We start from the raw sequence: 22,630 nt of genomic DNA, 5'->3' as shown, positions 1-22,630 counted from the left end.
AATTTCTTTTTTCATATTCCCATATTGTGGTACTTAACGTCACTCTGCCTAGCATTAGAGTTTTTAATGCAAGTATTTTTTTCTTCCAATAGACTACGGGTACTCTGAATACAGATACAATGTCTTATTCACATCTATATCCTCTTCATAATTTTCATAGTGTTTGGGGGAAATGACATAATTATTTATAAATTTATTTAGATACATTTTCATGAACTGACTCATATAATATACAGCCTCTTTTTCCTTTGTTGGTCATATTCCTATCAAGCAATAGTTTTCTTTTGAGAAATCTACAATACTTTACCTACTCTATACAATAAGTAGATAGATAAACAGATCGATCCTTGTTATCTGAGCACAGATCTAAACTTTCTTATCAGACTATAATTTCTTAAAAGTATGATTTATCTACAATATTTTCTTCTAAGTTAGGCAATTTTCAAGTAGTTCCTAAATTTAAAAAAAAAAAACCTATTTTACTAGAAAATTCAATCCATTCAACATTACTTATTCTTACATAATTGCAGATTTCTAGACATTATTATTATGGGTTTAGGAACCATGAGTGTGTGGTTAAGAGATAAGAGCAAAAACAACCAATATACAATGTTAGAAATTAAAATCCTAATAGGTTTTCTCTGTTCCCTCTCTTAAATGCCTAATTTCATATTCTACTGAGAGTGATTTTCTTTTTTTAAAACTAAAACATGCTTTAAGCATTTCAACAAACTTAGTCCAAGTGCAAAACCCTTTTCCTGGCCCACAGGCCTTGCAGCATCTGAACGCCATGTCTTCCTCTCCATCCTCACCTGGTTCTATTTTGTTTCCTGCTGTACTCAGTGCTTAGCTTACCAGAGGGCCCAGAGTAGTCAATTAATAAATCATTACTAAAAATTGATTTTAAAAATTAAAATTAAATATTAGAATAGGTTAGAAGTAGCATTTCTAAAAAAAGTCTTACATTCTTTTGGAGTACCTCTGATACCTAACTTACTCCTCCCAGTTTTTCCATCATTTAAAAATGCTCATTACATGAGAGATAAATTAGGAGTTTGGGACTAGGAGACACAAATTATTATATATTAAATAGATAAACAACAAAGTCCTACTGTATAGCACAGGGAACTATATTCAATATCTTGTAATAAAGTATAATTGAAAATAATCTGAAAAAAATCTGTAATAAAGTATAATGGAAAATAACAAGAATAAATATGAAATATATATAAATATATATATATAGCATCACTTTGCTGTACACCAGAAACTAGCACAACATTGTAAATCATCAATTAAAAAAAATGCTTATTACACTGTATCAGATTTTTTCTCTTAAAATCATGCTTGGAGAACACTGCTTTTCTCCTTCACTCAATTTTTCCATATGTAAAACTGAAGAAATCCTCAGCTAGTGGCTACATCTCAGGGATGTTGGAAACATTAACAAGGTCATATTTAAAAGTGCTCAAGACTTCTTTGGATGAAAGATGTTACCAAGTATAACATATTATTACCATTTCTGATAGGATTACATTCTGAATGGGAAAGTATAAATGGGAGTCCCTAGAGGAAGAAGCACATACTAATGGTTTAAGTGAGATGCTGAAGCCTCAAGATAAACTAATTTAAGTCAAAGCTCCAGAGTTAAAAAGTAAGTAATTTTAACTGGATTAAATAATGCCACCCATTGTGAAAGAACAGTCTTCCATTTACATAAGATACAATTTTAAAGTGGATTTTCTGGAAGTCTATGTAATATGCAATTATCTCAGTTTATAAGCAGGGGCTGGAATCAAAGATGTTAATATACTGTGACTGGGAATGAAGAATTACACACCAAAATGATTATAATACTAAATGACACATTTCTTTTAAGATAATCTCACACACTATGAAAACTTCTATAGATAATTTATTTAATATATAATTAGTGGGGTTTTAAAACTAAGTATTTAAGAATGTCACAAGGACTTGAATGTGTGTAACCTTTTTTTCCACTCTGTAAGGTCAGCGACCAACTATTTTTTTCACTTTTGGCCTCAGCTTTTCACCCAGTGTCTAGTACATAGCACTGAAGCTCAATAAATGTTTTTTTTTTTAATACATCATCAAGTTCACATCATTAATACTTTATAATCTCATATAGCCAAATAAGTTTTGATACTAGTGCCTCAAAGGAAGAGTCAGAAACCCAACAGACAAAACTAAGATAAGTGATATTCTCCTCTCTGATTCCCAATTCCTAATGGCAGGAAGCCCCTTGAATAGTATTTAGCAATTCTAAATATTATTCCATAACTGAGATATAATGGTATAGATCAGGAATGATCTACTGTAGTCCAAAGATCTTTCCTGGGCTTCATGTGGCAGAAATTTCTCTGTGGTTAAGTGATATACATAACAGGCTAACTGAAGACTAGTAAGTGAGGTTCCACTGCACTCTCAGGAAGAACTGGTGCAGAAGCTTTGTGGGTTTCCAAAGAGGGCACTGGCTCAAGTTCAAAGACACAGCAAGTTCCCTAAGCATAAGCACAGTGTGCTATGCTTTATTAGGCCAGCTCCTGGAGAATTCAGAAGTGGACAGAAATACAGTTGATAGTGTTTTCTTGGAAACACCTCAGTCACTTACACCTCTTGTATAGGACCTCTGATGTGTCACTGAACTTTTGGACTTTCCCACCTGTTTTTATCAATTTTTAAATAATATCAGATATGTTTGATTTAAAATATTATGGAGGCTTATTTTTCAATCCACTTCACCATGAGTATTTCTTCTACCTGGAAATCTCTGCTTATTTTTGTTTTTGAATATTTCTTTCTACTTCTATAGAACCTGGGCATGATAATTTTTATTTTACACAGAGTACTATAGTGGTTATTTGTGAATTTGTATTATATCACCTATTTGGTGATACACTTTTTTAAGGATATTGAATTGAGGTTATCTTTGTATGTAATCTTCAGTTGGTCATTGAATAAATACTACTAAGTGTCTACTATATATTGAGCAAGGTGATACATAATGGGATATGAACATGGACAAGAAATACATAGTTCCTGACCACATGGAACTTGGGAAATATATCACTTATCATTTAGATAGAAGGCATTCAATAAATATTTGTTGAATGTACATGAGAAAACTCTTTTTGTGAAAGGTGGGATTTTAAAATACAACATCTGCTGCAACTGTAATTAAAATATAAGTTAGTTGGATGTCAAATATCTAATTAAATTAATAAATCATCACTTAAATCTATGACAATAGTGATAAAAAAGAAATAAAGTAGATAATTAAAATCACAGTTTATCTATTACTTCCTTACAGAAGGAAAATTACCACGAATATTAAGTATCACCTGCAGATAACTGATAAGATTCATAGTCAGTCAAAATCCTGTCCTGGGAAGCCCTCTCCTTTCTGGAATAGAATACTTCTCCTGATTTGACGGATCAAGTCAGATGTAGATATAGAAATCTACATAAAATAAGTATGAACAAGAAATTCTACCCTTAAAAATTTACTACCAGACTCATATGTTTTGTTAGATGTTTCTTTTGTAATAGTTATTTATTATAAAAGCAGGTATTGGTTGTATTTAATAGCTATATGCTATATTGGGGAAAAAACAGCTTAAGTGTCTCTCTTATCCATCTTATTCATTCGTCCATATTGACTCCTTAACATACCACCTATATTTACTGCGTGCAAGATTCAAATGTCAAATAAATTTTGTAATTTTTTGAGTTAAACTAAAAATACAAACTTGTTGAGTAAATAAAATGTTAATAGCTCAAATTTGGTCAAGTTTTTCATAAATTAAATTTCTATTTATTTCTTCTTTATACATGTAGTCAGCATATTAAAAAAGCAACTGTAAATTTTTCAATAGGGCAGGCCATAGGTGACCGGATTAGAAATAAAGTGGAGAAGACGCACTGTTTTGAAGTCATTATCATCTGCTTGGTTCAGAAGTAAGTTTGTGAATTATATACTATATATTTTTTTTGCTAAATATTTGAAGAAGCAGAATACTACAGATTTCTATAAGTCAGTTAGAAAATTAACAGCATACTTATAACTTGTAGATGTAACTCAAACTTTAAGCATTAGGAGACTCTTAGAAGTTATTAACTACCTTGACAAAGAATTTGAACTTCCTGATGCTCTTCTAAGCAGACTGGAAGTATATCTGTTTCATGTTACTGTAGACAGTCTCTACCAAGTTTCACAAGATGCTATTTAATACCAAGCTGAAGAAAGCTGACATGACCAGTCCTTTCTTGCCAAATATTGGAAAATTTAATTAAATAGACATTTGACTTCAAGAAGGCAATGTTGAAAACTAAATAAACTTTATCCTTTTAACCTTATTGACTGACCAAAGTAACACGAAAACATCAATACTTCATCTGCAGTGAGAACTCATATTGGATGAACTTTGTCTCTGTCAAGGATGTGATTACTAATGCAGGTGGTGGAGCCAGACTTAAAATCAAATTACTCTGATGTGACAGCTTAATCTCAGACTTAACATAATCTTTATTCTACCACTTTGAAACTTCTTGGTGATTTAATAATACTCAATTTAAGGGTATAACATTATAAGCTTTAGGCATGCCAGTTATAATTCTGGCAGGCTAAATCTTTGGTTTGTCTAAAACTCACATAAAATATACAATAAATTTTCATAGGAGTTAAAGTTGTTCTTTTCCTTCAAAGCTCTGGAAAAGTGCACATGACAGTTTAAAATTAATCTGGTTATTTTATATAAGAAACTAAAAAAAACAGTGGTAATATTGAATTAAAGCATAATAATAGAAGAACATAAAACAAAAGGATGCTTTTTCTGTTATTATTCCAATTATTGCTTTTCTTTTCACAATAGTGAAGATCATTAAATCTTTCAAACCTAAGAATGAAAGAAAAAACAAACAAAACTGTCCTTAACTTTTAAGTATTTTTGTTCATAGATTTTGACATTTTTCCCTGAGCTCTAAATTACTTTCACACAGGGAAGCTTTATAAAAAATGAAACTGTACCATAGTTTGGGGATGTGAAGAAATCACTAAGGGGCAAAAGGACTGAAGCATCTTAATTTTCAAGCTAAGAACTCACATTTTTTCCATGACTAGTCAGGAATCCACTGAAGCTATCCTCTACACATTTGTGGAAGGATTAGGATCACTGAATTCTTCAAAGTAAATTCAAATTAAATTTAACAAAATAAAATAATAACTGTGATATGAGACTGAATTGGGGAGGGGTTCTTCAAAATTTAATGAAGTATTGACACTCTCAATGTGTGTATGTATGTGTGAGAGACAGACAGACAAGACTACATGACTAATAGTTAGATAGAAGGCAAACAAAACTCACCCAGTACTTTGTATAGTTTTTCAAATAGAGTTTGAAGAATAGCAGGGAAAGAAAAGTCGTGCAGAGAAGAGGGAAGGAAAGGAATGCCAAAATGAATTAAAGAAGGAAACTGAGAGGATGGAATTAGAGAGATATTATGTAAAAGATAGTATTTTCATATAAGTCAAAGAAAGAGCTTAGTAAAGGAAGAGATGGTAAATGGTCACAACCATTGCATCAATATTGAAGAATGAGCTCTGACAAAATAAAGTTTGACTCAAATGAAAGTTTCAGATGGTTTTTGATAAAATATTACAAGTAAATTGGTGGAATAAAAAGATGGCAAGGAGGTAACTACTAAATGCTTAAGGAGTATCATTAAGGTAAAAAACAAAAACAAAAACAAAAACAAAAACAAAAACAAAATTTCCAGCCTTGCTGTCACTACAGAAATTAGCTCATATGTGTAATAGTCCCTCTGTTCCTGAGTAGCTCAAAGTTACTTTGCTTCTCCTATCGTAGGTAGTTTGAGTAAATGAGCTGTGCTAACTGTGACAGATGTTATGAGATACTTCCAAAGTTTATTTAATAAAGACTCTCCAAATCAAGTGACTGTACAGATACATAAAACATATGCCTCAAGCATTAGAAAAGGCTAAGAATTGCCAATGGTATTGGATCAGTATTGGATCAGTCACTTTGATGGAGAAATAAGGGTCACAGGTTCAGTCCCATTCAGCTTGACTCTATAGCTTGAACCATAAACTCCAGTCAGCAGGCAGGTTCTCTTGTGTCAAGTGGCAAGTGCCTTACTGCTGTTTGAAAAATAAGACAAAACAAATGACTCTTGGTAGATCAAATGAGATCATCTTACTGGTAAAGATTTAAACATCATTCACCTTATTACATACGAAGCAAAACAAAAATTTCCATCAACAGGGGAATGGCTCAATACATTGTCTACATAAACCCATGAACACATAAAGCCCTTCAAAAGAATCAAAGTTATACCAGCTGACTCTGGCAAATTTCGCAAAGTATCATATAATGAGAAAAGCAAGATGTATATATGATATGATCCTGTTTTTGTAAATACACATACACACACACACCTAGACACACACATAAATCTATATTCATGTAAAGATCTCCAAAGAACACCTGTGTACAGAAAGAACTGTGAAGTACATACACTAAATTGTATGTTTAATATATGTGTGTGCTTATATATATGTATATATATAAAAATCTCACCCTTGTAAAACTATGCATGTGTGCATATATGCATAAAGCAATACCTAAAACAATGGTCATTACAAAGTCAGTTGTATTTATCTCCAGTGATAGAAATGCAAGTAAACTTTACTTTCACTTTTACTTACATTTTTTAATATTTTTATTAGATTATTTATTCTTTATTATGTAACCAGGAAGAAAAAAGATATTTTAGCACAGAAGAAAAAGACAAGTGGACTGGTTTCAATTTAATCCATCAGTCTGAAATCAGCCATGGACTGCCCATTTTCTCCTAGGTATAATGAGCATTCTGCAATGTTGATACTTGATAATGAGGTATACTTGGTCAGTAAGAAATAGAGCAATAGAGCTTCACATGTGTTCTATACTGAATTGTGCTCTTTTTAAAATAAAAATCTGCTCTTTAATTAAAACAAATTTGTAGAAGGCTGAATAATGCCCCGCCCTACAAAAAAAAATTTCCATGCCCTAATCCCCAGAACCTGTGAACATTTTACCTTTCATGGCAAAAGGAACTTTTGCAGATGTGACTAAATTAATGATTTTGAGATAAGACAATCCTGTATCATCCAGGTGGGCCCATTATGGGTCCCTATGAAAGGGAGGCAAGAGGGTCAAGGTCAGAGGAGAGTCCTGAGGACAGAAGTAGAGGTTGGAGTGATGTGCTCTGAAGATGGAAGAAGGGACCAGGAGCCACTGAATGCAGGTGGCTTTTAGAAGATTGAAAGGACAAGGAAACAGATTCCAAAAGGAATGGACTCCTACCAATATCCTGATTTTAGACTTCTGACCTCTACACTTGTAAGAGAATAAAATTGTGTTATTTTAAGCCACCATGTTGTGGTAATTTGATATAGTAGCAGTAGAAAACCAATGCAAAAGTTTAACCATTATTAACAGCAACAAAACATAGATCAGATTCAGTTCAGAGCAAGAGTTATAAAGTGATCACCCATTCACTAACTGCAGTTTCTCTCCCTCCTTGTTTTAACACAGGTTCCTAACAATACTTCCTACCTCCCGATGGAAATTCTTTTGAAGTCAAGCTAACTTCAGCTAACTTTAGCATGCACAACCCTAATTTTTAGGCATCAGGCTATAGGGCAGTACAATGTCTTGCAAAGAATAGCTGGTTAGCCTTCTCAATTCTCAGACAAGAAGATATTTTTACCAGTCTTTAGCAAAATGAACAAAAATCACATGAGGCAAAGGGACCTGTATTCAAATCCCCCCTCCCCACTCATCTACTAGGCATGGGAACTTGGACAAACTAAGGGCTTCATTTATATTCTTGTGTTCCTTATTTTTTAAATGGGAACTATACTACATAAATAAACAAACTGCTAAGAAGATATAATGATATACTATACAAAGTATTTAGCATAGTGTTAGCTCTTGGTAATTGCTGAGACAACAATATCTACAATGAAGGGAAAAACTCTCGTTTTCTTCTAGCAATTTCTCTTCTTTATATTTTAATTTTGATAAAGAAGAAGAAAATCAAGTAGAGGCATTATAGTCTATTTTTATTAAACACTCCAAGATATTCTTTCCCACTCATTTCCTGGGCCATAAGGTTCTAAGTCACTCCAGTTTCCATTCCAATCAGAGAATTGTCTGCTAAATCTTTAATGAACTATTTGCATCAAATAGTTACCTAGCAACCATCACTAATATAAAATTAGATTTGAGTTTCAGTAAAAGCCTACAGCCTACTAAAAGGATTCAAAGATAGATGAATACTAGTCCATGTCAGAATTTTAACTCTTAAAAACAACACCCAGATAGAATATCTCAAAAGCCTACATCAAGAATGCACAGTATCATTTATAGCTTGGTATTCAGAACTTTATGATTTAGTGTTTTCAACAATAAGCTAAACACTCTACCCATATTGTATGAAAGACTTATTAAAATAATAATAGCAAACTTTGATCAAGCACTATTTGTGTGCTAGAAACTAATTCTGTGTGTATGAGTTACTTGAATAGAACTTTGACATAAGTGCTTGCATTAAAGAAATAAAAAATATTTCAAAAGCATTAGATTCATTTGGATATTTCTGGTAAACAATGAGACTCTTCGACTCTGTTATCAGTCAGTGAGGGAAAAAAGATCCTGGCTTTCCACTACTTAGGTAAAATAAAATAGCCTTTATAGGTTGGTCCCTATTAGCTCTGAATCTTTAGCACTTTTAGAACCAGTGATAAATGGGATTTTTAGTAAAAGTCTCCTACTAGTGTTCAAGCTACTGCCTGAGGATAAAGAGAAGGTATTTTACTGTTTTAAAAATACCGTCTGATACCCCAAGGAGCAGCAGCTGGTAAGATTCAATCAAGTAACAGAACTCATTGGAAACTCTTGAATTTTGTATTAGAATCAGTTCTAATCAGAAATGTAGCCCGATCCTGATAAATGACTGAAGGACTGTTGGATCCTAAAGACAAAGGATAGCTTATATTTTTTCACTTTACACTTATTCATTCTTAAAAAGAGCAACACATGCCATCTGTTGCAGGGCAGTCATTCATAATTTATGAGATCCAAGCTTGATATCTGAACCCATTTAATATGAGTATTTGTGAGCGCATGCTAAAGTGGAATGAGGAATTCTTAGAACTTTGTCTCAATAATATTCCCAATAATACTCTTTTACTAGCCCAGCATTTTTCTTGAATGTAAAGCTTGATGAGGCTGGGTGAATAGCTCATAAGTATTTGGTATGGCCAAAATACTGCCATAAAAACAATTTCTGTCAGACTGAAACACACAAATAGCCAGCTACCAGTTCTCTAGGTTCTTGAGCAAACAGGATGAATACAGAAGAAAAAAAAAAAAAAAAAAAAAAAAAAAAAAAAAGGAAGACTTTCAGAGATAAATGCATTTCATTTCCAATAAATTTGAATATGACCCCCCTTCTGAGTCTTTCCTGTTATCTTGATAAACTTCACATCAGTGAGTTCTCTAAGAGGTAAAGCGAACAGGGGAGAGAGCAAGTCAAGGAAAATCAGAGTAAACGAAACCCAACGTTCTGACTTTTGAGAGAAATTCATTCTTCTCTTCTTTCTGTAATTACATCAGTTACTTTTTGTTTGTCTTTTTGTTTAACTGCAGACAGTTTTCAGCAGCCATAAAATCTCAGTGTTACTCAGTACTGAACTTACTTCAAGCTGCTTTAAAAACTAAACTGAGAAAACATTTGCCACAGAAATTTGGATGCATATTTAAAGGCTTCCAAAAGTAATGGTTAGCATGTAGTGAACATAAAAGTAAACTGCACACCCAACCTTCTCTAAAAATGTTCACTTACTGGCTTTCTCCAGGCAATTCTGGAATAAATTTATGAGAAAGGCCATGAGGCTTGAAATCTAGCTGTAGGAGCAAAAGATTGCTTTTCCATAATATTGAGAAAGTTGGGTTTTTTGATATCTCAATATGCCATCATTAATTGTATTAATTATAGGCCACAGTGAAGGCAAACAAAGACAGAATAATCAAGCAGTCACATTAGGGCTATTTTGAATTCTGAAAATCTCTGGGAAGAATCTGAATTAAAATGAGGAATTGAATTATAATGCCAAGTTTCAATTAAAGGGAATATATTTGAATATTTTATATTTTCGAGAGTATGCTTTAATCACTTCTATCTCTCGGCTGTAGAAAACTATACTGAAATTTAAAGAAACAAAGTAGCATGATGGCAAGACAATCCAACTGACAAGAGAGAATGAGTTCTAACTATATAATCTCTATTTCACTTATTTTGAGTCTTATGTTGTTCACCTACAAAAAAGTTAAAAGATGGGTTTAGATTGCTTTGTAATTGAATTCCACTGTTATTACGTAGAGACAGTATGTGAAAACTCATATAATAAGGGCTGAACCAGTATTTGTGGGATGAACTAAATGAACATGCCAGGATCTGCCTGGAGGCAGTTGAGAACATTGGCACCTCCTTATCTCTTGTGATCTGCAGGGAGAAATGGGTCTGAAAGTAAAATAATCTAGTACTAAAAGCTAACACCAGTGAGGAAAGTATGAAAATAAAAGGCACAATGTCCAAATTCCATAGCAAGCTTGGGTGTGGTTAATGCAACTTCTAGCACTAGCAGGTAAAGTCCAAAGGCAATGCAGAGCAAGGAATTTAACTGATAAATAACCCACATGAGACCCAGTGAGCTGAGTGTGGATTCAGAACATTTGCTTGATGTGTCTTAGTATCACTTGTGGGTTAAAGAGAGCAACCCTATAAGAGAGAACTGGTTCAATAGCTAAATCATATGGCAGATCCCCTTGTAACCAGTTCTGAGAAGGACTCAAAATCCTGAGGTGATCTGAAATAAAAAAATGAAGAATTAAGACAAAAGTCTTATCTGTGAAGTTATGCCAATAGTTAAGAGCATCAGAGAAGGCTATAACTCTATGATGCCTGGGGCTCCCCAAATCTTGCGATGAGTTAACAACATTACATATTTCTAAGCCCCAGGGCACAATAGTACTGATTGTCAAAAAACTTCAAAAATGGATGAGATGCAACAGTCATGACTTGGAATAGCTATGATATACTAAAAATTTCTAATATGACTATCACTGTGCAAAGCTTTTTACGTATATTTAACGTTAATTTTCACGTCAACTGTGTGAACTGATTATCATCCTTATTTTCAATGTGAAGAGCCTCATTCACAAAGCATTAAAACAACTTTACTAGAAAATAGCTATTAACTGGCAAAATCAGAACATAAATTCTAAGACTCTCACTCTTAACCACTATATTATACTCTCATGCTTCAGAGAACTTGGTAAGGCAAAGATAGGGAAAATGTGGTAGGACCTGCCACCTGCCTAAGTAATAATTAGAAATATGTCACTGCCATGGAGAATACTTGGAAACAGCTAATTCTTTTGTCTCCATATCACTCGCTGTTCTATTCTAGTTGGGTTCTGTTCTAATTGAATTAGAAAAGCAATTAGCACAGAGAGTAGAAAAATATTTATAATATATACTAATAAAAACTAAGCAGTATTGAGTTCCCTTCCCAGTCTGATTGTATGATGATATGATTACTGTAAGGATGACAGAATAATGAGAAAATTATGGATTCCTAGAAGTTAGAAAACAGCCACATTTATACTATTGGGGGCATTTTCACATTGTGCAATATTTTAAAAATAACTAGGTTTTCATTACTTACTGATAAAAATAAATTAAATTAATACATACAGAGTAGACTTGGAAGTCCATAAATATGGATTTATTTCAAGTATTACAAGTCCGCTATTGTGAGAAATTCCTGTCTGTTTAAAGTGTGAGAAAATTTAAATGGAAACTCACATTTATTCATCCTATCTAGCTCATATATTTAGAACCAACCCCTTATTTACCCATTCATTATTTTTGCTGCCTCATATAAACAGTGGATAGGTATAATATAGCAAAATTGACTTTACTAAACACTAACTTGACTTAAGTTTGCCTTGTATTTGATATATTCATAGAATCAAAATGACTTTTGTCTATAAACAATATGCTGCACATCCCACACCCAGCCAGTCCATAACAGAGAAGATTAATATGTTTAAATTTGTAAGATATCATTATAGAAATATGCAATAATCTTTATTTAGAAAACAAAAATATGTCTTTGTTAATCCATGTGCTAAGTAAACAATGACTTTTTAAAACTGTATTAATTGTTTTAGGGGAAAAAGTTAATATTATGACAGACTGTATTAGTATTCTATTGTTGCTATAGTAAATTACTACAAACAGTGATTTGAAATAGGACAATTTGTCAGAAGTTCAAAATGAGTCTTAAGGGCTGAAATTAAGAGGTCAGCAGAGTTCATTCTGGAGGCTCTAAGAGAAAACACACATCCTATTTGTTCCAGCTTCTTAAAGGATACCTGCATTCCTTGGCTACTGACCCCTTCCTCCATCTTCAATGTGTGTCACTCCAATCTCTGCTTCTGTTGTCGTGACTCCATTTTCCAACATTAACCATTTTGCTTCATTTTATAATGACACTGGTGATTAGACTGGGTCCCCATGGATAATCCAGGATCATCTCCCCAGCACAAGATCCTTAATTTAATCAAATCAACAGTCTCTTTGCTATTTAGCATATTCCACAGGTTCTGGGGATTAGGATATGGATTTCTTTGAGGGACCACTACTGAATCTACCATATAAGTATTTCATTGTTTAGAAGAATTTGTGTTTTGTAGGAGAGTTGTGAAAATTTTCAAGCAATTAAAAATTTTTACAGCATTCACAGGAATTGTGATCTCCTACCATTTGAGAAATGCCTCAAAAATAAACCAGAAACATTAAAACTTACATAGATTTTATCCTTTACTAACTACTCATTTTAATGAGGTACTATTAAGTTAAAATTTAAATATTTGAATGAAGTATACTGGTTATTTTTTTCTAGTTTTGTAAGACTAATGATTGGAATACAAGAAAATTAACAATTCTCTTTCATAATATTTTAATTGATTTTACAAGAATTTAGGAAAATTTTATCTTGAAAATTAAATCTATTGATCTCATACATCAAGATTTTTGCTATAAGATCATTTTAGTAATAAACACATCGGAAAAAACCTCACCTTCAAATGTTTTCACTACTTATCTTCCTTTATGCAGTATACTATAAAAAAAAAGTTATATTCCACGCATCTTTAAATCCCATGTTGTTTACATTATTCAATTTGAGGGTCTTATAAAAATTCCTTTGAATTAAGTTTAAGTGCATTAGCTCTATAAGCTTACTATTTTAAATAAAGCAAGTGAGTACGGATAAGCTAATCCCTCAAATTTTATTTCTGTCTATAATATCATTTTACTTCCTAAATCAAATATTTTCCAAACTCTGGCAATCCAATTAACTTTTTAATACTCTCAACTCATCCTGTTCCCTTACAATCAGCATCAATGTGTACATTTAAATATTATTAAACCATTATAAATGTATAAAAATCCAATCTAGCTGTTGATGCCATTTGATACTTGGTTTATTTGATTAAGTTTACTTTATGTTACTGTAGACTGTAATATTTTCAACAATATATATTTTAAAGGAAATATCAGTTTATTCAATTTCATTCTGCAAACATATTTTGATTCTTAATAAATCCTAGAAACTTGAAAGAAATGTCTGCTTCATTATTAGCAGTCTTAAAGCAATAATTGCTGGGTCATATCTCTCAAAGTCACTCTTCCCCATCAGTTATGCTGACTTTCTATCAGGTATTAGGACAGGCCAAACTTTTCCCAATCTCAGGTTCTTTGGAGATGATGATCTCTCTGCTTTGAAAGCTTTCCCAGGCTCTTTGCCTGACTGTCTCATTCTCGTTCTTTAGGTCCAAATATCCTCTCTTGAGAGCAGTCTTTTATCACACTCATATAAGCTGGCCCTTTTATTGTTTTCGATTGTACAATCGTGTTTATTTTCTTCTTGCATTCTATCATTGATGATTATATGTCTTGGTTCATGTATTTATCACTTGCTTTACCCCCACCAGATCCATAGGGCCAAAACCTACTTTTCTTCAGTAATTAACACAGTAACTGACCCATAACAGGCACTGATAAACTTCTGTTAATAGTATTGTTGGTGCAAGAACTTGATACTATATATTTTCAAAGTTAAAAAATATAGTGACAATTTAGAGTGCTTTTACACCTATTAGTATTGATTAGATCCAAACCCTAGAACAACAGTTGCAAATATAAGTATCTTCAGAAGCCAGAAGATATTTTGAAAGATTTATAATGATGACAATACAGTAAGTACCAGGAAACAGGAATGAACAGACCCTATTTAAAAGGGGCAGCACTTACTCAGCTGTTGTCTATTGTTGCCGAAGGAAATACAGGTCCAGTTATTCTCCAGAAGACTTTATGTTAAATCTGACTTTTCAGTGTTTGAGAGGCCTAAGGAAACCCTCTGCAGGATGAATCTGGCACACGACCACTAACCTGCAGTCTTTCCTCTAAAGCCTACTGAGGGATCTGATTCTTCCTAATCATATATAGTAGGCTCTCTGCCAGCCCCATTGTCTTTCCTTGGAAATAATACCTTGATACTGAATTTCATGCAATCCTGATGTCCTAGCCTGAATCATTACAGGAATTAGATTTAGACAGACCATTTTTGGAACTGATTCATCCGAACATGGAATCCTTAAGAGACTTTCCACTACCCCTTGCTCTCTAGGTCACTGGATCTTATTTTTCTTCAGACCTGGCTTACATCTTTTTATCTTCTGATTCTGGACCTACTATTTTATATTCCTCCCAACCCCTACCCCCTCAAAAGGCTTCTTTCTTCAACTTAAATTAGTCTAAATTGGTTTTTGCAGATTTGTACACAAGTATTTCTTATTAATACATTAGTTAACTACATTCAAAAACAGTTTATTATCTTTGTGCTTCACACAGTGATGGGTATTAGGTATTAGAAGAATCACAGTGTACAGAGAAGTCATGACTTCTACCCTGCCCACCTATTGGTTCATCTCTTATTTCTTTTGTGTTGTGTACTTCATGCAAACACCAAACTGTTTTGGTTTTATAGTCACAGTAACAGTTTCCTATCTTCCATTGTCCCATCTGCCAAAAATGATTGCCTTGCTCACTAAAGTCAACTCATTCTTTAAGACTCAGCTCAAGGGTCATCTCCTCTAGAAAACCTTCCATGAAGATATATCCCCCCACACTCCACACACACAGCAGCCACTATGGGATGGGCATGTTAACATGATGTTCTCAACTGCTTTGCTGAACTAGCAACTCTGTAACTTTGGGGACTTTGAGCCTCATTTGACTAAATTCCTCTAGGGCCGAATCTTTGTCTTAGCTTTCTAGAAACCTAACCTTTAGCATAATGCTGGGTCTGCAACAGATGTTCAGTAATGGAAGGAAGATAAAAGGCAGGAGTCTTGAAAGCAAATGATATAATCTAGTTGAGAATAATTTCCATAACAAATGAAGCAGCTAGACAAAGGTATGAGAGAACTTAGGATAAGGATTTCTAGGAAAATATGTAGTCCACCTATGCTTCCTGTTTTCCAAACTGATACTAGCAATTTTTATGAATATGTCCTATTTGGGGAATACAAGCAACTTTAAATTACCTATTAAGTAATCACTGATTCATGTGCAAAAGATTTATGAATTACATGTTAGGTGCAAGACACCATCAAGTAAAAAGAAATTATAAGAGAGAAAGAGAGAAACTGTGGTGACAAAAAAGGAGCAAATAAAGGAATAATTTTGTTATTCTTATTATAAGTATCATTCTAAAAAAGAGAATTCAGATAACTGACATTCCTCTTATAGAGGGATAATACTTGATATATTACATGGAGGTATATGGAAGAATAATGTAAGAGACAAACTGGTTGCTAATAGCATTACTGGGGAATAGAATCACAATCATCAAGCAATCTGAATAAACTAAATTCATATAATCATATTTTTACCATAGATCTTTCCTTTGAATTAATAAGGTCTTATTTGTAGACAAAAGTTTTTGTTTATCATTCTAGGAATGACCATGACAGTTTCTGAGAATTAAATTTTGACTAAATTTCTTTTTTTTTCACTCATTCAATACATAGTCACTGAATGTCTCCTATGAGAAACTGGGAAAGGCACTGAGGCACTGGGAATCAAATTGTATCTTGGCATTCTGTGATACTTCAAAAGTTAAATATGTGTTAATTTCAGCACCATGAGTTTTAGAATGTGTAATTATTTATATATAAGGAACCAAAGTATGCAAATATTAATGCATGTACTCATTTGAATATTTAGTTATTCAAATTTTATTTCTTTATAATTAAATTTTAAAGACTTTAGTTCATTTTAAGTGCTAAAAGAAAGTATATTTTTCTCATAGTAAAAAAGATTAAATAACAGATTATATAATTAATTATAAATACTAATTTCTAATAATACTCATTTTGTATGCCTTTCTATAAAGATAATCACATACGTATCTTCAGATGGCTAATGCGAATGGTGAGGAAAGTCTGCAAGTGCTATAACGTAACACTGATTTAATCACTCATTTCTATCGTAGCTCTCCAATTATGTGGTCCCCCCATCCATTTACTAAAAAAAGCTATCAGGAGAGAAGATTGCTAGAATAAGTAGTATGTGCTTTGTATTTTTGAAAAGAAGAAACAAAGACCTGATGGAAAAGCTGGATCGTGAGAGAAGACAAGCACTTTTTGAGGGTAATGTGCATGAAATTGTATACCTTGGAAGAAAGACAAACTGTCAGCAGGATATAAAGTAAAGATTTTTTGCTCAGAAACACTATGTAGGTGGTTAGTTGTTTTATTGTTTTGTCCCTAACACAAGTCAGCCCTGTAAGCTGGCTAAAAGAAGGAAGCTCTACATAAAGAAGCCACAATTTCCATCCTAAATCAGGCTAGAAGTGATGGGGTGGGATGAGAAGAAGGAAGACACTGAGAGCAAAAATGTGGCATTTTAAATGCTGAGGTTTAACCTCTTGAATATTTGGGTCATCTCCTGGGGAGGAAATATCACTAAGGGGGAAAAAAATCAAACCTCAAAATAAAACACATAGGCTATAAAAGTCACACTGGAACTAAAGTGTGACAGGAACAGAGAAAAGTATTGATTCATCTGTTTCAAATTTGCTCACAAACAGGGTATCCGCGAACCTAAACAAGAAAATACAGACAGCAGGAAGAAAAGATTAAATACAACTTTAGTGATTTGGAAAAAGCTAAGTACAAGACAGTCAAAAAACTGAATACAAGAAAAATTTAGTGGCCTCACTAAATTGTTTACAATTACTAATTTTCCTTATTTTCTTTCCTACTGGCATCTTTTAAAAACAAGTCATATCATCTGGTTGATTCTGGTTAAGGTTCTTCTAAAACTATCACTGCTCAATGACGTATCTATTTATGGACTCCTAAAACCCTGTGCAATCATATCTTAGTTGTTTTTAACTTTCCTTCTCTTGTATGATACAGTAAACTTTGCTGAATTGTTTTCTCTATTACCTCTAATATGCTTATATGTCATTAATATCAATGTGTTTTTCTATATATTTTTACTTTTTCTATATTGTCCAAAAAAAGTATCACCTTAAAAATCAATATTACCATAGATACATATACACATACATAGAGCATGTATAAAGAAAACATCAATATTTTACAAATGTCAATATTAAGAAGAAAAGATTAAAAAATACTACCTATATCACCATGTATACTGCAGTTTGTCATCTTCAACTCAAAATGAAAATGGATATTACTGAAATGTATAATGAACAGAATCTAACATTATTTATTTGGTTGATTGTTTATTCAGTTATTCAGTTAGAACATTTTCAAATGTTAATACTGAACCCTAAATATGAAGTTTGCCTTTTACTAATATAATAATACAATAGGGACTTTTAACAAGCATATTAATTAAGTACAGGGATTTTCTCTTATAACACAGGTAATTTAAACAACTTTTTAAGTTACTATTCAGATAAGAGCCTCATTCTAAATTGTGGGTGGTATTTTTATAGCACAAATTAGTCTTTGCCATAAAGCTTCATTAGGTGTTTGGGAAAATAAAATTTTGTAGTGATTCAGCTGCTTTAAGAAAGAAATACAAACTGCTTAAAAGTAAATAGCAAAAGAACTAAAAAAAAGGGTCTGAGCTCTTGAAGCACTTGCTTTCACCACATGCCATTACTGTACCGATAAAAGTTAAATATTGAACAGCACTGAATAACTCATGAAAATATAAAGTGAAAAATCTGTGGGGGGGACTACAGCTGGGTCCTTAAGAACAGGTATTACAGACAGACTCAGCTCTTGGCTCTGCCATTTTCTAGCTATTCCACATTTAACATGAGACATTTCTTATCCTATTGAGTTTCAGTTTCCTGTTCAGTAAAATGGTGATACTCATACCTAACAGGGGGGTTACTGTAAGAACTAAATACACTAACGTGTGTATACATATAACCCATGTAGTAAATGACATATAGTAAGGATTGATACATGACTGTTACTTTAATAAAGCGAATCTTCTCAGCGTTGGGAAAAAAATTGGTATTTTTTATGCTGGAGAGAAAAAAAACAGCTTACTGTTGTTTAAATCAGGACTTATAGCAGTGCCCCCTTTATCCAACGAGGATATGTTCTAAGTTCCCCAGTGGAGGTCTGAAACTGCGGATAATACCGAACCCTATATATACTGTTTTTCTTCCTATACATACATACCTATGATAAAGTTTAATTTATAAATTAGGCACATTAAGAAATCATCTGAATTGCCAGCATCATTCGTCTTGCCAGTTGGGACCATTACTAAGTAAAATATGGGTTACTTGAACACAAGCACTGTGAGAGCATGACAGTCAAAGTGATAATCCAGAAGGCTACCAAGTGACTAACTGGTGGGCCACACATTAAGTAGATATGCCGGACACGGGGATGATTCATTTTTGGGGTGGAACAGTAGGAGATTTCATCATGCTACTCAGAATGGCACATGATTTAAAACTTATGAATTCTTCTTTTTCTGTAATTTTCCATTTAATATTTTCAGACTGTGGTTGACCACGGGTAACTGAAACCAAGGAAAGTGAAACCACAGATAACAGGGGACTGCTGTACTTCATAGATCAAGGAAAGTCTTTAAGGTGATATCCAGAAAGTGTTAATAGCTTACCTGAGCTAAAGGATCCACATTTTTATTAAGTAATCAGATCATATTCTAAACCCAGGCCTCCTGATCTCTGATCATTTTCCTACTAAACCAGTCTACCTTGCAAATGAGTCACTGTAGTTTATTTTATAGTTTATACTTTTTTGAATTATTTTCTTTTAAAATCATGTTAAATTTACAAAATGAATTCCCAGTTATGCATTATACTTTTAACTGAAACATACTGAAGATAATTTAAATTAAAACAATCATACTATAAAATATAAATTAAACCAGTATATAAACTAGCAAGTGGTTGCACCTGATTTTATAATTCTTATTTAATGAAACAATGAGATAAGTACTTAAATAGAATGTGAACATACTTCTAAGGCAATCAGTACATTTTCAGGATTACCAGAAACCTATAAATTATAGGATATTTAGGAATTCAAATCACCTATCTCTAAAAATACATAAGATAGAAAAGAAATCTGTGGTAAACCATAATCCTTTTATGCAAAAGTGTATGAGCAAGTTCTTACTTATATTGAAATGATTTAAGAAGATGATTTTTCAGAATGAGTTTGGCACAGTATATTAGAGTAGTTATCTTCAAAGGATTGCTGAAGAAATACAGAAAATTGAAGAAAATGTAAAATTCTTTAATTTGAAAAAAATTGTGAAAAAAACCTATAATTTGACAAACCTACTTCAGCTTTCACGTTTCAGGAATATGACTGCAAGTTTCTTAAAACTGTCTTTAAAAATGAGGCATGCCTTATTTTATACTTTAATAAATTGTCTTTGGATATAGCTATTCTATGTATTTCAGATCTTATTATATAATCCATGTATAACTGCCACAGTTCCAAAATGGACTACAAATTTTATTTCTTTAAAATACTGCTAGTAAATGATAAATGGTCATTTAGCTTTGTGTTTTCATAGAAAGGTCCCTAGAGATGAAAATATAAGAAACAAAACTTCAACTGAGGCTTCAGTGAAACCTAAACACTTCTGCTTTTTCACAACAAAGAAAATTAGCTATAAAACTTCACTAGATAAACTTTCTCTTATCAATCACACTGTAAATGAAGGAAAAATGAAATTTTCTCTTAATTGCTTTCATTATTTTAAATTTCAATTCATTTCTTGCTGGCCAAATTTCTCTCTATTATTGAAGTATGCACACTTAGAGCTCATGAGCAATGTGATGCTTTTAAAATAAACAGAACTGAGGCAAGCCTAGAATTACCTCTTGGCACAGTAAACTTGCTGATCCCTAGATACTTTGCTTCATCTCAGATGTTAAAGCAAGTTGGAACCTGGGATTTGTTTGTGACCCCAGGAGTTTTCTACCTCTTGGATGAGCCGCATATCTAATACGAGAATACAGGATTTCCTGAGTGATCTTCACTAAGGTACCCCATGAATAATTAGCTAGTCACATGAAAAATATTTTTGAGATGCTGATTCTATCTTTGGATAAAAAAAAAAATCAGAAAACAAGTTTCAGTTTTGATTGTTTGATTCTTCATTATTCCTTAAGAAAAAAAGAAGTTGTTGCCTTATACCATCTCTGACATAAAGGTTGCAAAGACACATTTCTTAAAGCTGTAAAACATACACATTCTAAAGAGTGCTTTAGTTCACGTAATCCTTGTATTTTCTTTCCAGTCTGCTCCCTCTGGATGAATATATTTCTGATTCTCAAAATGCTGGCAGCCCAGAAAGCTTAGATATAATTGCTTCTATCAAATTCAAAATTTATCAAATTCTATACTACTATATATACAAGTATATTATTCACTTTCACTTCTGTTTGCATGGACCTGGAAGGATGCAGTATTGACATATCACTCTTTCATCCCTTTTCTAAATATTTTATATTCTTGCATTAAGAAAAGTCTTAGAATAGATACTGATGTACAGAAATGTATACTCAAAATTAAATGCTGCAGGATCATGTAGGCAACATCTAATTCTTTCAATAGTGGGGAGAGTTTTGTGATCCTGAACAATTAAAATTAGTCAGTTTTCTTCATAAAATTTATGTGATTTATATGTTTTCATAGAAATTTTGTCAATGCATGCAAAACAAAGCTTAATATTTTTTCCTTTTTACAATAAAATGACAGGAATATACATACTGTAAGGGACACATTCATACTGCACTTCAAGGTATTTATAGGTTCCCGGACATGGGTCTGGAAAAACATCAGGACCTGCCACCACGGCACACTGGGTTCTGTTATTGCACCTGAAGTCAAAAGAAAAGAAAAAATAATAAGCTTGTGCACTGTTAAATCATCATTAACATCAATACTACTTCTAGTTCCTATTTCACAGATTTAAATAAGATTTTGGTCAATTTAGGGTTCAGACTTATTAAGGAAAAATCTATACTACATTTTTTAAAATTAGACATTAAACTAATATTAAACTAATTTAATATTTGATTGAACACAGCGTGATTTTGAGTTAGAAGTTAAATACTCTTAAGCAACATTAACTGAAGGATACTGCCATGTGAAGACAGAATTTTTGGTAGGAAAGACTCCTAGTGTTAAAAAAAAAAAATTTAGAAAATATAACCACAGAGTTTTATTAGGCAGTAGTAAAATAAATTCACTGAATATCATGCCATTTATTTTAAAGGCAGTGAACATATAGTGTTGAAAACTTTTAGCCAAACCTAAAAAATAAAGTCAATAAATGGTTAATATTTAAATATTAAAATATATCTAAAATTTAATCTATATAAATTAATAATAACTAACCTCATAAGTAAAACCATTTCTAAAAACTGATTCTTATATTCAGCCAAATATCGACACTAACCTTACAGATTGCTATTCATAAATGCCAATATCCTGTATTTTAAGATAACTTAAAATCTCCAAAGAGAATAATCAGACATCACTATTGAAATAGAAACATACACTGGACATCTTTTGTGGTAATTGGGCTAAACAGATCTGGGTTATCCAAATATACTCATGGATAAATATACATACAATGAAATTGATTCTTACTCTGAAAAAGATATGCAAGTTCACAGTAGCCTCAGTTTACTCAGAAATTTTCTAGTCTCAATAATTTATCAATAAGTAGGCATTTCTGTGGAAAAAACAATGGTTTTTCCCACCTAAAATTCTGGCACTAAGTGTACAGAATAAGATACTCTAGCTGTCCTGTTTTATGTTGTTTATTCATTTCAGAAATACAGTATCTCAGGCTAGATTTTTCTGCTACTTTCTTAAATAGGTGCTTCTTCCTGTAGTATGACCTATACCTCTGAATC

At 32.5% G+C, this 22,630-nt stretch overlaps 1 protein-coding gene across 10 annotated transcripts in view; it reads right to left on the bottom strand.

The window, feature by feature from the left end:
• The window catches only part of ADGRL3 (adhesion G protein-coupled receptor L3), an 822,802-nt gene that overhangs the window by 386,799 nt on the left and 413,373 nt on the right, over positions 1 to 22,630 (bottom strand). For all 10 annotated transcript variants that reach the window (XM_074344099.1, XM_074344100.1, XM_045504712.2 and 7 more), the window contains one exon: positions 21,477 to 21,586. In XM_074344099.1, coding sequence (XP_074200200.1) covers positions 21,477 to 21,586 — 110 coding nt within the window. The remainder of the gene's footprint in view (positions 1 to 21,476; positions 21,587 to 22,630) is intronic.

The sequence above is a fragment of the Camelus bactrianus genome, chromosome 2 (assembly GCF_048773025.1).
Source record: "Camelus bactrianus isolate YW-2024 breed Bactrian camel chromosome 2, ASM4877302v1, whole genome shotgun sequence".
Lineage (NCBI taxonomy): Eukaryota > Metazoa > Chordata > Mammalia > Artiodactyla > Camelidae > Camelus > Camelus bactrianus.
The sequence above is the reverse complement of the archived record's forward strand: the minus strand, read 5'-3'. Positions and strand labels throughout refer to the sequence as shown.